This window comes from Elephas maximus, chromosome 17 (genome assembly GCF_024166365.1).
Source record: "Elephas maximus indicus isolate mEleMax1 chromosome 17, mEleMax1 primary haplotype, whole genome shotgun sequence".
Taxonomy (NCBI): Eukaryota; Metazoa; Chordata; class Mammalia; order Proboscidea; family Elephantidae; genus Elephas; species Elephas maximus.
The window spans coordinates 87,197,495-87,212,658 of NC_064835.1; the positions used below are offsets into that span (position 1 = coordinate 87,197,495).

Here is a 15,164-nt window from a genome sequence, read left to right on the forward strand (position 1 = left end):
GTCGCTAGCCTGGCTGTCAAACGCCCCAGGGGAGACACCTATGTCACGTTTATCAGAATAGAGGTGACAGCTGTCGCTAGCCTGGCTGTCAAACGCCCCAGGGGAGACACCTATGTCACGTTTATCAGAATAGAGGTGACAGCTGTCGCTAGCCTGGCTGTCAAACGCCCCAGGGGAGACACCTATGTCACGTTTATCAGAATAGAGGTGACAGCTGTCGCTAGCCTGGCTATCAAACGCCCCAGGGGATACACCTATGTCACGTTTATCAGAATAGAGGTGACAGCTGTCGCTAGCCTGGCTATTAAACGCCCCAGGCGATACACCTATGTCACGTTTATCAGAATAGAGGTGACAGCTGTCGCTAGCCTGGCTATCAAACGCCCCAGGGGATACACCTATGTCACGTTTATCAGAATAGAGGTGACAGGTGTCATCAGCCTGGCTATCAAACGCCCCAGGGGATACACCTATGTCACGTTTATCAGAATAGAGGTGACAGCTGTCGCTAGCCTGGCTGTCAAACGCCCCAGGGGAGACACCTATGTCACGTTTATCAGAATAGAGGTGACAGCTGTCGCTAGCCTGGCTGTTAAACGCCCCAGGGGATACACCTATGTCACGTTTATCAGAATAGAGGTGACAGCTGTCGCTAGCCTGGCTGTCAAACGCCCCAGGGGATACACCTATGTCACGTTTATCAGAATAGAGGTGACAGCTGTCGCTAGCCTGGCTGTTAAACGCCCCAGGGGAGACACCTATGTCACGTTTATCAGAATAGAGGTGACAGCTGTCGCTAGCCTGGCTGTCAAACGCCCCAGGGGATACACCTATGTCACGATTATCAGAATAGAGGTGACAGCTGTCGCTAGCCTGGCTATCAAACGCCCCAGGGGATACACCTATGTCATGTTTATCAGAATAGAGGTGACAGCTGTCGCTAGCCTGGCTGTCAAACGCCCCAGGGGAGACACCTATGTCACGTTTATCAGAATAGAGGTGACAGCTGTCGCTAGCCTGGCTGTCAAACGCCCCAGGGGAGACACCTATGTCACGTTTATCAGAATAGAGGTGACAGCTGTCGCTAGCCTGGCTGTCAAACGCCCCAGGGGAGACACCTATGTCACGTTTATCAGAATAGAGGTGACAGCTGTCGCTAGCCTGGCTGTCAAACGCCCCAGGGGAGACACCTATGTCACGTTTATCAGAATAGAGGTGACAGCTGTCGCTAGCCTGGCTGTCAAACGCCCCAGGGGAGACACCTATGTCACGTTTATCAGAATAGAGGTGACAGCTGTCGCTAGCCTGGCTATCAAACGCCCCAGGGGATACACCTATGTCACGTTTATCAGAATAGAGGTGACAGCTGTCGCTAGCCTGGCTATTAAACGCCCCAGGCGATACACCTATGTCACGTTTATCAGAATAGAGGTGACAGCTGTCGCTAGCCTGGCTATCAAACGCCCCAGGGGATACACCTATGTCACGTTTATCAGAATAGAGGTGACAGGTGTCATCAGCCTGGCTATCAAACGCCCCAGGGGATACACCTATGTCACGTTTATCAGAATAGAGGTGACAGCTGTCGCTAGCCTGGCTATTAAACGCCCCAGGGGATACACCTATGTCACGTTTATCAGAATAGAGGTGACAGCTGTCGCTAGCCTGGCTATCAAACGCCCCAGGGGATACACCTATGTCACGTTTATCAGAATAGAGGTGACAGCTGTCGTTAGCCTGGCTATCAAACGCCCCAGGGGAGACACCTATGTCACGTTTATCAGAATAGAGGTGACAGCTGTCGTTAGCCTGGCTATCAAACGCCCCAGGGGATACACCTATGTCACGTTTATCAGAATAGAGGTGACAGCTGTCGCTAGCCTGGCTGTTAAACGCCCCAGGGGATACACCTATGTCACGTTTATCAGAATAGAGGTGACAGCTGTCGCTAGCCTGGCTGTTAAACGCCCCAGGGGATACACCTATGTCACGTTTATCAGAATAGAGGTGACAGCTGTCGTTAGCCTGGCTATCAAACGCCCCAGGGGATACACCTATGTCACGTTTATCAGAATAGAGGTGACAGCTGTCGTTAGCCTGGCTATCAAACGCCCCAGGGGATACACCTATGTCACGTTTATCAGAATAGAGGTGACAGCTGTCGCTAGCCTGGCTATTAAACGCCCCAGGGGATACACCTATGTCACGTTTGTCAGAATAGAGGTGACAGCTGTCGCTAGCCTGGCTATTAAACGCCCCAGGGGATACACCTATGTCACGTTTATCAGAATAGAGGTGACAGCTGTCGCTAGCCTGGCTATTAAACGCCCCAGGGGATACACCTATGTCACGTTTATCAGAATTCAGGCAGCCTTAAAGTAATGAGCACACAGGCAGTTTTCAGTATCTTACAAAGTTTTAGAACATAAACTTTTTTGATTCAGTGACTTTCTTTTGTGTCCATATGGAGAAATTTGCTCCCCTCCACTCAAGACTTAGGTTTTCATTTGTCATTACTGTAATGTTGGTAGCAGGTGCGACAACATTCTTTTCCCTGTTAGCGAGTACCTCAGCCGCTTGCCAGAGGATGTCAACGTTCTTATTCTTCCTGGCGTGTACGTTCTGGCCCAGAAAGCGCAGCAGCTCGGGCAGGCACGTCTGACTCCGAGATCGAGGTAGACCTGAAAGAGAAGCCAAGTCCATGGGCATGGAGGCTGTGCCTGGAAACGGCACACCCTGAGGGCCGGAGCCCAAGCCAGCAGCCGCTGCACACTGCACGTACACCGGACTAACTACATACACCGTACAATGGCAGCAGAGGCTGGAATTTTGCATGATTTAAGAAGGCAGGGGTGTGTTTAGGGATTGGACATGGCTAACATGTCCAATTTCTTCTGCAGCCATCCAGTTACACCTTCAAACAGCAATACCTTCATCTCCCTTCAGCTCTACTGGGGGGCTGGGGAGCTGAGGCCAAATTACCCAGGTAGCATTTTGAAAACACCCACACCTCCCCCGCTCCTCTCAGTGAGCAGAGGTCGATACATCAGCTTCTCAGAACCTCCTGGGTGAGGGTGGGCTGCTTAGGGTGGCAGGTCCCCGGTGAGGATGGGCTGCTTAAGGTGACAGGTCTCCATTGTCGGGGGAGCCTGGAAGCCCTTGAGAAATCTGAGAGGTGCAGCCCCCTCACTGTGGGAGCTGGGCCACACTTGAAGAAGCACAATTCTGAATGACTCCTGAAGGCTTCTTTCCACTATTCCAGCAGCTTCCCTCCCCTACCAAGATAGTCTCCAGGCGCTTCCAGGGCACCATGAACCTGGAGATTACTCAGACTGTCTCACCGAAGAAATCCAGGACAAAACCAAAGAAGAGACAAGCACTCTTGAAGACACTATGAGATTTCCACACAACTATCTTTCAAGGACGTAGGAAAGAGCTTCAAGGTCATGTCTAAAGGAAATAGCCGAATGTATTTTTGAATGTATGTACCTGAAAATCAAAACCAAATGCGTGGCATTTTGGGATCCAGCTGCATGTACAGCCTCCGCCGCATCCCCACCCTGTGATTACAAGGCCCTACGCTGTCTAATTGTGTCACGTTCCTGATATGTGCCAGGCCATGCTGCCCAGGGGATGGGCAGACAGACGCGGAAGGAAGGCTCCTGCCTATGAGGGGCTCAGTCTGTGGTGAAGGCTGTGGGAGCCAGGCCGGGGCATTCAACCTCCTGGAGGAAACGGCATGAGCTTACTTCCCAGGGTCAACTTCAGCTGCTCTTTGGCCTCCCCTGCATTCCTGCTGATGGATGAATGGAGAGATTCAGGGGGCACTCAGCTTGCTGGAAGGGGCCCTGGTGGCTCAGTGATTAAGCACTCGACTGCTAACCAAAAGGTCAGTGGTTTGAACCCACCAGCCGCTCCGTGGGAGAAAGACATGGCAGTCTAGTCGTATAAAGATCGCAGCCTTGGAGACCCCATGAGGCAGTTCTACTCTGTCCTAAAGGGTCACTATGAGCTGGAATCACCTCAGAGGTAGTCACCTTGATGGTCTCCATCTTTCCAGCCTCACAGACCTGCAATTCTTCTGGGGCTAAAGGATAAATGGACACTGCCCCACCCTACTCCACCCCCAGCTTCCTGGATCAAGCCCAGTCCTCCTGGCTCCGCCCTGGACGTGTCCACACCTTTACTGTGTCATTAACGTAGACCCCGCCCCTTCCTTGGCCTTTACTAGTCTACTTTAACCAGGCCCGGGCACCTCGAGGACTCCATAAATCCATTACTGTCTACTATTACCACTGCTGGAAACCCTGGTGGTACAGTGGTTAAGAGCTACAGCTGCTAACCAAAAGGTCGGCAGTTCAAATCTGCCAGGCGCTCCTTGGAAACTCTATGGGGCAGTTCTACTTTGTCCTGTAGGGTCACTATCAGTTGGAATCGACTCAATGGCAGTGGGTTTGGTTTGGTTTTTTGGTTATTGTCACTGCCAAAGAACGCGGCATCTCAATGACTGGGTCCACAAGAACCCATGTGACCCGGTGACCTTCCTGGGTCCTCGGAGAGCCCTTCTCTCTCAATGTCTTCGTTTCAACCCCAGCTGCACAGCATCACCTTGGGGGTTTCTAAAAATCCCAATGCCCAGGCCTGACCCACCAGACTCTGGGGCGGGGAGGGAACAGGCCCAGCATTTTTAAGGCTCCCCAGTGACTTCCAGCTACAGTCTCAAAGGTTCCGACTGCACCCACCCCAAGTCTCCTCCAGGCCCCTGGAGGCCCAGCTCTGTGCTTGCCTCCTTCATTTGCAGGAGAAGAGTACTCCTGTCTCACTGGGGCTCCAGGGCAGTAACGCTGGTAAAGAACTCAGCACAGTGTCTGGCACATCAGCGATCTACAAATGTTCACCACACTCCAAGGTCTACCTTACCCGCCACGTCTTCCCAGCAAATGTGAATTTCCCTCCTTGGAACCCCGCCTCAGAGCACAACGGCGTGACTCAAAGGCGGATTCTGACTTGTTCAGGTCCCTGGGTGGCACAGAGTATGCACTCGGCTATAAACCAAAAGGGTGGCACTACGAATCCACCCAGAGGCACTGTGAAAGAAAGGTCTGGCAATCCACTTCTATAACAGTACAGCCATTGAAAACTCCATGGAACAGCTCAACTCTGAAACACGTGGGGTCTCTATAAGTCAGAACTGACCGGACAGCAAACAGATTTTGCCTTATTCACCTCTGAGGGGCCCTAGTGGGGGGGAGGGGGGGCGTGACTAGCATGTTGTCATTGTATATGTCGAGTCGACTCCAACTCATAAACCCCATTCAAACCCATTGCTACTGAGTTGATTCCAACTGCAACCCACAGATCGCCAGGTCTTTTCTCCGGCAGAACCACTGGTAGGTTCAAACCACTGACCTTTCGGTTAGCAGCCAAGTGCTTAACTGCTGAGCCACGAGGGCTCCTGAGCCTGGAGCAGAGAGGTAGGAAGCTCTCTGTAGACTCAGCTGTGTCCTCTGCTGGCCCAGGAGCTCGTCCACCACAGGGTCTGAGTCTCCATCATGACTGTGTCCCCTGCAGTCCCTTACACACAGCAGGTGCTCAGTAAATATTTACTGGGTTGAACTAGGGAGAACGCCACATCTAAAATGGTGCTGTGCAGCTGCTGGGCTCCTCGTTCCAGTCCTGAGAGCAGCCCCGGCACCATCTGCTGCCAGAGCCCACGCTGTGGCATCTTACCAGGCGGGGCATGGCAGGTTGTGTGTCAGGGTGGGGCTGCTGCTGCCACCTCTCCGCCGTCTCTGGGAGACGTGTGGACAGGGACCACTTGTCCCAAAACATCCAGTAGTAAGTAAGCAAATATTGTAACTCTCTCAGCCTCAGGGAGGAAGACGCCTGGAGCTCACACCCAACAGGGGACAAGCCGACCTCTCAGGCCAAGTTGGGGGTCCTGCCTCTGTGAGCCACATGTCGTACCCAGCAGAGGTGCAATGCGTGTCATTGGGTGTACTGATGAACATCAACGACTACGTATGTGACACAGCAGCACGCGACATGAGCTAGAAGAGTGCTGGGCAGAAGAAAGACCGGCGAGGGCTGCAGACACAAGGCAAATGTCTCAGGGTGGGGGACCCACACCAGGCAGAAGGGGCCTGACTGGCTGCCTGGTGGGCGCTGGGAGCATCTCAGGGTAGAAGACTCACACCAGGCAGAGGAGGCCTGACTGCCAGCCTGGTGGAGGCAGGGACAAGGAAGCAACATAGCATACGCACAAAGCAGGAGTGAACCTGGGCAGCCTCCAGGTTAGTAAGCAGACTGTCTGTGAGGCAGAAGGACTCACAGGCACCCCAAGTGACAACAAAACAGCCAGGTGAGACCTACCGTGAGTGAAAAAATACTTACAATCCTCAGGCAAAACTTCCTTAAACTGCTCAAAGTAGGAATTTAGCCGCACCAGACTCTCCACGTTGATGACTTCCTGTAAAGACGTGTCACCAAACCTTTGGAGGTGAGGGGGGACACTGTTAGTTGGCTAACGCTGCTTTCTTCTAACGCGAACATAATTGCATAAAGCTAACGATACTGAGGTTAAGTGCTATGGCTGCTAACGAAAAGGTCAGCAGTTTGAATCCACCAGCTGCTCCTTGGAAACCTTATGGGGCAGTTCTATCCTGTCCTATAGGGTCACTACTCAACAGCAATGGGTTAACAAGACTGGTTCTCTCAAAGATTCACTGAGCATTTACTACCCTCCTTCAGAAAACTCGAAGCCATCTCTACTGTGTTGGCGACAAGTTAAACGCACTTCCTTGGCAGGAACCATGTATCATTTGTACCAGAACCTGATCTGTGCCAGACCCAGGACTGAAAGGCCCTGTACCTGTGCAGCACCTTAACACCCTCTCTCAGCTGTCGGCCTGCAGTCCCCAAGTGTCCTCCCTTCTCAGTGGCAGCTCAGGGGAGGGGTGGGCACTGGGGTCATGGCGGGGAGTGAGAACCCAGGCCTGGATTTGAATCTGAAGTCACTCTGTCTGCCAAATGCACACACTGCGTCCCTTGCCTGCCCATGAGGCACTGGCTCACTCCTTCCCATGTCCCTGGTGAGGCCTGGCAGGAGTGGAGGCTCCCCTGTGGGCCCTGCGGCACGCAGCAGCAGCAGCGAGTACGTGCCAAGTGCGCAGGGGCTGGGGTAGCAGAGCGCCCCCTGCGAGGGCCGGCTAGGGTGGCTGTTGATAAAAGCAGGCTCTGCAGTTCCAAGACCTGGATACCAAGTCCAGCTCCACCACCTCCCTGCTGAATGACCTCTGGACACCAGCCTCGTCACCGGCTACCTCCCAAGTCCTACCGGTTCTCATCGCCACATCTTCTCCTCGCTCACCCGGCTGCCCACTGCAGGCTGGCCCTGCTTCAACCATTTCCAGAAGCTGCTCTTGCAAAGACCATCAGGATCAACAGCTGCAGGTGCAGCAAATGCCATCCCCTCCCCCAGGATACTTCCCTGCCGGCTCCCACGAAGCCACCGCTCTTCCTGAGGTGGGGCCCTCTAACTCTGCTCACAGCTCAGATGCCTCTGCTTCTGTGTACCCATAGCCCACACCCTGTCTTCCTCTACGTGATTCCTGTCGCCTTGTTGCCAGTGGGCTCCACATCTACACACCTCAACTACAACCTCCATTTCCTACATCCAGCATGTGCTTCCTCCCTTACCTGGTTGTCCAGAGGCACTGGGACCTCACATGACCCCCTTCCTGGTTCTTTAGCTGGGGGAGGGGGGCACCTTCACCCACTGACTCACTACTCCAGAGGTGGGGGCCTGTCTACTCCCCTCACTGTCTCACACCTGGCCCACCTGAAGACAAACCCTCCCATTTCCACGCAAATAGGGCTCCAGATATTCCTCCTCCACCTATACTAGCTGATCCAGCTCTGCCTCAGACCTGGACTCTTCCCAACCTTTTCACCACACACACCCTCACGTCCTTCCGGCATGTGGCCAGCAAAATAATTGGCTTAAAATGCAAACCTGATTGCCTCCTGCCTTGCTAAAAGTGCTTGCACGTCTCCCTCCAGCCATGCTGGTATTTCCTAAGTGGAGGTAATATGGACACACGCCAGGGTTTAACGGGCCAGCAGAAACATGGCGTGCTATGTGGTGGGCCCATTTAATAGGCAGTACTTTAAGGTATGTTTTTATACTGAAATACACATACCACACGAAGGGAAAAGATGAAGCAAGAAACGTGACGTACTGCTAATTGCACACTGCACACACATGCACACGCGTGTACACACCAAGTACACAGGACTCCTCTTTGCTGCCTGGCCAAGTGATTCTGGAGGAGCGATTGAGAGGCATAGCCGCTGGCATGGAGCACAATTCTCGGCCAGCACACAGGCCTGTCAACCCTCACCACCGCTCATCCCAGCTGTGAACCTGATGCCTCCATCCGCCACGCCTGGGTGCCCATGCTCTCCTCCCCTCTCCATCTGACCAGCTCCTACTTGCCACTTAACAGCCATTTCAGCCATCACCTCCTCCAGGAAGCCTTCACAGGCCCTCTCAGACCTCATCAGATGCCCTTACTCTGGGGTCCCGTGACTCCCTGCATGTGTCTTCATGACTGCATCCACACTGCTGTCTTTATGACCCATGAGCCCGAGTCTCCTGAGGACAGAGACCACGTGTGGCGCATCTTGTACCCCCGGCACAGAAGACGGTGCCAGCACCCAGCAGTGGTGGAAGTGCTGGCTGAAGGAAGGCAGGGTGACCGCACCCGTCGAGCACTCGGAGCGCCAGGAGGTGAACGCTCCTCCTACGTCCAGCCCGTGGCGGCCCCAGCCCAGGGCCTGGCGGCACGCACCTCTCGGCCAGCGTCTGCTGCTCGTTGATGCCCACGTTGAAGAGGACGGGCTGCACCCGTAGCAGCATGCCGCTCTGGATTTCCCGGGGCAGGGAGTCAAACAGCGAGCCGGGCAGGGGGATCCGCACGTTGAACCCATCGCTGGAAAACGGTGGGAGAGAGGAAGAGGAGGGTGGTGGAGCAGGGAGTAGCCAGTCATCCAGCCCGGGGACCTGCCTGAGCGGGTCAGGCCCGAGATGCTGGAAGAGACGGGGAGGAGGCGTGCGAGAGGGGGGACCCGATCACGCCTCGACACGCGGGCACAGCTGGCCCTCTGGCTCCGCCATCTCCAAACTGCTGGCCAGGAACCTTGAGAGGGAACTGAAGCTAATTTGGAGGGTGGCGACCAGCACTTTTAACGGAGTGAAACAGAACAAAATAAAAATTCGGAGTGCACTGCATGTAATAAACGTGAACGAAGAACACTGAGCTGCTGAGAATTTAGGAACTTCCTTTACCGGTTTCCCGTGATGACAGGCAGCATGTCGGTTGATGAGTTAGAAGTGGCCTGGGTGACTTTGAAGGTCACATTCCTCAAGTCCATGATCCCAAGGCTCATGTCCTCCAGCATCGCCAGCTCCTCACCTGCAGCCAGAGGAGGGGGAGGGCTGTCAGGTGGGAGGACGTGCCACTCCCCCAAGGGGAGGGGACCTGCCACTCAGCCCCCAGGGAGAGCAGAGCCCCTACTCAGCTCGTGTGCGGATTCCAGTACAGGTGGAAGACCAGGGGATCCAGATGTGGCTACGTGGGGATGGTGGGGGGAAGTAGGCAGCGGGGTCTCCCTGAGCCTCTTTGCCGGTTGCCTCGCTTCTCCCTGAGTAATCGCTGCGACTGAAATCCTGACCTCACGTAAACAATGCAGCAGGCGCACACATGGGCCACACTCCCACACCCTTTCCCTGTTTGGTACAGGGCTGTGTAAGGCATATGGACAAGGACGCAACTTCAGAAGACAGAACTCACTTTTTAAAATGGAAAGAAATGCAGCAACACTGTTACAGTGGCCAGATCCTTCTATTACACAAAACCCGCTGCCATCAAGTCGATTCCGACTCAGAGCGCTCCTATAGGACAGAGTAGAACTGCCCCATAGGGTTTCCGAGGAGCGGCTGGTAGATTTGAACTGACCTTTTGGTTAGCAGCCAAGCTCTTAACCACTGTGCCATCAGAGCTCCAAAATATTAACAAATACTTTTAAAGTCTCCATTTTCGTTTTCTCAGAAGAAATAAATAGACAATACAGGTAGGCAGAAAGCCTTTCCAGAGGGCAGTTTGGAAATGTCTATCAAATTCTAAAATGTCCCGACCCTTTGACTCAGCAGCCATCCTTCTCATAACTCGGTGGTGGTTGCAGAAATAAGCCCACAAATGCATAAAGACTATGTGCAAAGATGTCACTGCAGCGCGATTTTAACAGGAAAATTTAAGAACAGCCCAAATGTCCTATGGAGCCCCAGTGGAACAGTGGTTAAGAGCTCAGCTGCTAACCAAAAGGTCGGCAGTTCAAATCCACCAGCCACTCCTTGGAAACCCCATGGGGCAGCTCTACTCCATCCTGGCTATGAGTCGGAACTGACTCAAAGGCAACGGCCTTTTTCTTTTTTAATGTCCTGCAGGAAGTTATTAGTCAAATAATTATCATCCACCCTCCACTAGAAAGACCTTCAGGATACACAGAAAATCAACAAATGACAGCAACCACAAAAACCAAGAGATTGTGTGTGTGTACTATCAGACAGGACTTCTCATTTGGGTCTATGTTCTATATCTGGGCTATGCTGGGATTTGTTTTAATGAGCATGTATCATACGTATAATCAGAAAATTATTTAGGAAGAAAGGATAAGAATCACACATGTAATCGCTGCTCCATGATCCCCGAATCCCAGTGGCTGTAGGATATGTGCTCAGCCCTCCAGCGGGGCACCCAAGTGGGCAGGGAGTGAGTCTCACCGTAGGTGCTCAGCAGGCTCTCGAACTGAGCCAGTAGCCCGATGGTGTAGAGCTGCCGCAGGAAGCCGTCATCATGCAGGCAGTTCCTCAGCTTGATGATGAAGCCACAGATGAGAGCGGTCAGCTGGTCGGTGGGGAGACAGGGGGTGACACGGCTGAAGGGGGGATATCTCCTCCTCAAACAGCAGTCAGTTCACACCTAGGCTCTTGGGTTCCTTGTTTCTCTGCTTCCACCACTCAAAATGGGCTGGAGCAGCACCTCCTTTCCCTCAGTAGAGCTGAGGAGTTGGGGAGCACCTGGGCTCTGGGGCCACTGGGGGCCAAGGGCAGGGGGAGAAAATGTAACATTGCAAGCTTGATGCTCCCATTGCTCCCAAGGTGGGTTTGATTTTGGCCCAGTTTCTGACCCAACCCGCCTGGGGTTACTCCTGGGCTGGAACCTTCTGGAAGCCCAGAATTAATTCTCCACAGTGAAGGGGTCTCTACTCACAGCTCCATACCAGCTCTGGGTGGAAACTGAGTTAATCACGACAAAGAACAGAAGTGAGAGAGAACATGGTCACTCTCTGCTGCTTCCTCAGTGAGAGACATTATCTGGGATGGAACAGGCTCCCCAGGACGGCTGGCAGAGACTGCAGGGAACCATCCAGGCCCTGATCCACTGCTCACTTTACTCATTAGATTACTGGCATCTGCTCAACTTGTTACATTCATTTAAACTCTTCCTTTCTCTGCAGGATAATGGAAATCATTAAAACAGAGTTCCACATGAGCAACAGAACTAAGGCATCCTGCTGTTTTACCAATGGGAAAACAGATCGCACTGAAAGTAAACATCCACGTTTCCCTCACTAACCTCCCTTGTAGGAAAAAGAACAGGGTGGCAGAAAAGAAAAGGTGTGGCCCATAACCCCACCTCCCCTCCCTCTTCCGTGCAGAATCAGCTCATGTGCACACTTGATCAGTGCAAGTTTTTCAAGGAGCAACAAATGTAAAATTGGAGCCTCTCCTAAGTACACACTAAGTGGATCATCTCCCTCTGTGTTGAATTCTGGACTTCTCTATTAAATAAATTTGAAAGAAACAGGCATGAGAAAATATTTTTTAAATGTGAAGGGAGAGGGGAAGGGATCTCAAAGCCTGTTTTTATTAGGTGGGATGTGCTCGTGGCTTCCCTATGGTACCCCACAGGCTTACGGTTTGGCAGAAGACAACGTCACGGCGGTACTGCAGGCTCAGGCACGTGGCTATGGTGGGAGCGCTGTCCTGCATGAGCAGGAAGACCATCGCCTTCTTGGCCTTGTCACTCATCATGGCCACACAGTCTGTCAGCGTGGTCAGCAGCGGGTAGAGGGCCTCACTCCATTCACCTGAGCACGTAGGAAGGCGTCATTGTAGGAAGAAAGATTTTAAGAACCAGGTTCTGGAAGTTTAACAAGTTACCCACTTCCCCTAACCACTGTACCAGCCTCCCCACTTCCTCCTCTTTCCACCCCTTCTAACTCTGCCTGACCCACACTCTGGCCCAGAACTGGTACTAAGTTCTGCTTGGAACCAACCCCGGTGTCTAGCCTTCTAGTCCAAAGCTCTTTCCAGTAAACCAAACATCAGTCTTGTTCTGGTACAACTAATGCGTGCCTGGTCTTCTGAAACTCTTGGGGGCCCTACACATAAATACTGAAGACTATGCTTTTTGAGGAAAACAACAAAAAAAGCCTCTGCAAGTCACGAATGGGCAAGAAAGCTACTCTGTTGGCAGGATCTAATCTCCTTACCACACACCAACGCTCCTGCCCCTGGGGAGAGGAAGATACCCAGAAAAGTCATCTGGCTTCTCTTCAGCCAGGTATTAACACAGAGACCCCTCTCCTTCTTGGAGCAAAGAACCAGCTCCACCTTGTCTAGCTTTTTGTGCAAGTGTGTCAAGTTTTCAATGTCTACATCTTGAAGAAAGGCTGTTCCATGTGGTTTCTTGTTTTCAGCTCTCAAAGAGCTCCCTCCCTTTCACACACTCCACCCGCTTCCTGCCTAGTGCATCTATTTCTGCCTTAGCTTTCTTTTAAGGATATAAAGAAACTTTGACCCTGCACCAAAACAACTTTTAAAAATAGAAGCTTAGGGATGAAAGGTATCTTTGGCTTTTACTCTTTTTCCCTTCCAATTTGGAAGAGAGAAGACAGGCCCTCGTCAGTTACATTTTTAATAGGTCACCAGTCCAGAAATAGGCATTTGAACATCACCGCCGGGTGAGCCCACCATGCCAAACATGGTGAGAAGTGGTGGGGTGCAGCTGGGCAGCACGAGTCCTCTTGGGACTGAGGGTGCGAACCCTAGAATGCTCTCAGACAACATCGCAGCACTTGGGGAAGGCCACGGGGGCCGCATGTGCAGTGCAGCCACCAGAAGGCAAACTCTGTCTTAGGCAAACAAAATCTAAGAAACAGAGAGAGGGAAAACTTAGCTCTGCTCTCTCAAACTGTATCGTTTGCCCTTTGTGGAGAAATTTAGAGAAATACCTAAAATGTGCAACAGGATGGAAACTCTGGTAGCGTAGTAGCTAAGAGCTATGGCTGCTAACCAAAAGGTCAGCAGTTCAAATCCACTACGCACTCCTTGGAAACCCTATGGGACAGTTTTACTCTGTCCTATAGGGTTGACTATAAGTTGGAATCAACTCGATGGCAACGGGTTTGTTTTCTTTTTTTTTAATACTCAGTGTTGGTTAACGCAGATTTTCAAGTATGTATATGTGGCAGTTTAAAAACTGGAACTAATCTAGCTGTATATGCAGGCATGTTGTATGTGGACAAGAATCTATATTTGTAACGGAAAAAAAGCAAGCTTAATTTTAGAAAGTGTACAACAGAAAGACCTTAGCAAATAAATCATGGTGACAAAGGAGCCTGGACTGGGAAGCAGAAAATGTGAGTCACAGGCCCTGCAAACACTGAGCAGAGAGGGACGGGGCAAGTGCCCCAACCCCTCAGCCACAGGGTCCTCCTCGACAAACCCGGGGGCTTGTACTGCATAACAGCCAAGTCTCCTCCTTCCTCTAAAATCCTCAGTGATCGGATTTTCGCTTCTTTGAAGAACTCTTTTCAATACACATTAATGACATTCAGCAACTACCAAAAAGGGTAAATGAGAATTAAGCTTTAATAGTCAGACAATTTAGGGAAAGGTAGGTAGGTAGCCGTTAGAATTATTTTTCACTAAGAAGCAAATGGGAGCCCTGGTGGCGCAGTGCTAAAGAGCTCGGCTGGTAACCAAAAGGTCAGCCGTTCAGATCCAATAACCACTCCCTGGAAACCTATGCAGCAGTTATACTCGGTCCTGTGGGGTCGCTATGAGTTGGAATCGACTTGATGGCAACAGGTTTGTTTTGCTTTGAAGAAGTAAGTGCTCTTAGAACAAATGTTGCCAAATTTTAATTTGCTTCTTAAAGGAACATGCATTTGCACGTATAATTAACCTGAAAATGCTGTAATTTACAAATGGTCTTATCTGACTAAGTGTGCCCTCTTCGTACAACGGGTTTTGATTCTACTTCTCTTCAAATAATATTCATATGAGAATAACTCAGTTATGGGAGGAAGGGTTAGAAAGCGCTAGGATGTTTGTCCTGGAAAAGCCAGGTGGACCTGGGCGGGAGATGAGCCTACTATCTGCCTGGGAAAGGACTCCAGAGCACAATAAGAGCGTCGACCACCATTTCTGCAATGCCTTTTAGGGCTTCACCTTATGGCTGTTTTCTCTCCACAGAGATGGTTTATTAACGCAGCCAAGGAAACAAGCTAAGAGACAGTGCCTTCCCCGGAGACACAAGAAGAACTGGCACTTGTACACGTGTCTGTCTGACTTTGAAGTCTGTGTTACTTCTTAAGTCAGGCTGCATGTACTGAGGAGAGGCCAGGAGTTGGAGGGTATAACACATTTTGGGTCAATATGAGGAGAAACAGAAAAATTTCCAAACAAAATGAATTTCATGAGCAGGAATGAGATTTCTACCTAGGATCTAGTCAAACAGAGGTGGCTGCAATACTGGGGTTGGTGAAGGCTTTACAATTGGCTTCCTGCACTGAAAAGGTCTTGCTCCAAAAAAAAATATCTGTCAACTCAACAGCGTCCTCAACAACGTCGCTGATTCACTTTCTGGAGCAAGCTCCCTGTCTTGTTGCTAAGGGAAAACATCCGCTGACTCACAGCCAGTGCACGGACCATAATGCTTTAAGTAACCGTGAAGGGCTCTTTCAAGGCCACACCCTGTTTTTTTTTTTTTTTTCCTCACTAATAAGGGCGAGGGAGTGGGAAAAAGTATGCG

General features: G+C 51.5%; 1 protein-coding gene across 12 annotated transcripts in view; it reads right to left on the reverse strand.

Moving 5' to 3' along the window:
- Positions 1-15,164, reverse strand: part of INPP4A (inositol polyphosphate-4-phosphatase type I A) — a 156,226-nt gene that overhangs the window by 21,082 nt on the left and 119,980 nt on the right. For 8 of the 12 annotated variants that reach the window (XM_049857267.1, XM_049857271.1, XM_049857270.1 and 5 more), the window contains 6 exons: positions 12,041-12,213; positions 10,844-10,967; positions 9,350-9,476; positions 8,853-8,993; positions 6,394-6,491; positions 2,271-2,681 (listed from right to left, as the gene is read on the reverse strand). In XM_049857267.1, the coding sequence (XP_049713224.1) occupies positions 2,419-2,681; positions 6,394-6,491; positions 8,853-8,993; positions 9,350-9,476; positions 10,844-10,967; positions 12,041-12,213 (926 nt within the window). In that variant the 3' untranslated portion in view covers positions 2,271-2,418. Of the gene's footprint in view, positions 1-2,270; positions 2,682-6,393; positions 6,492-8,852; positions 8,994-9,349; positions 9,477-10,843; positions 10,968-12,040; positions 12,214-15,164 lie in introns of those variants that run through there. The other 4 variants (XM_049857275.1, XM_049857274.1, XM_049857273.1 and 1 more) reach the window with 2 other exon arrangements.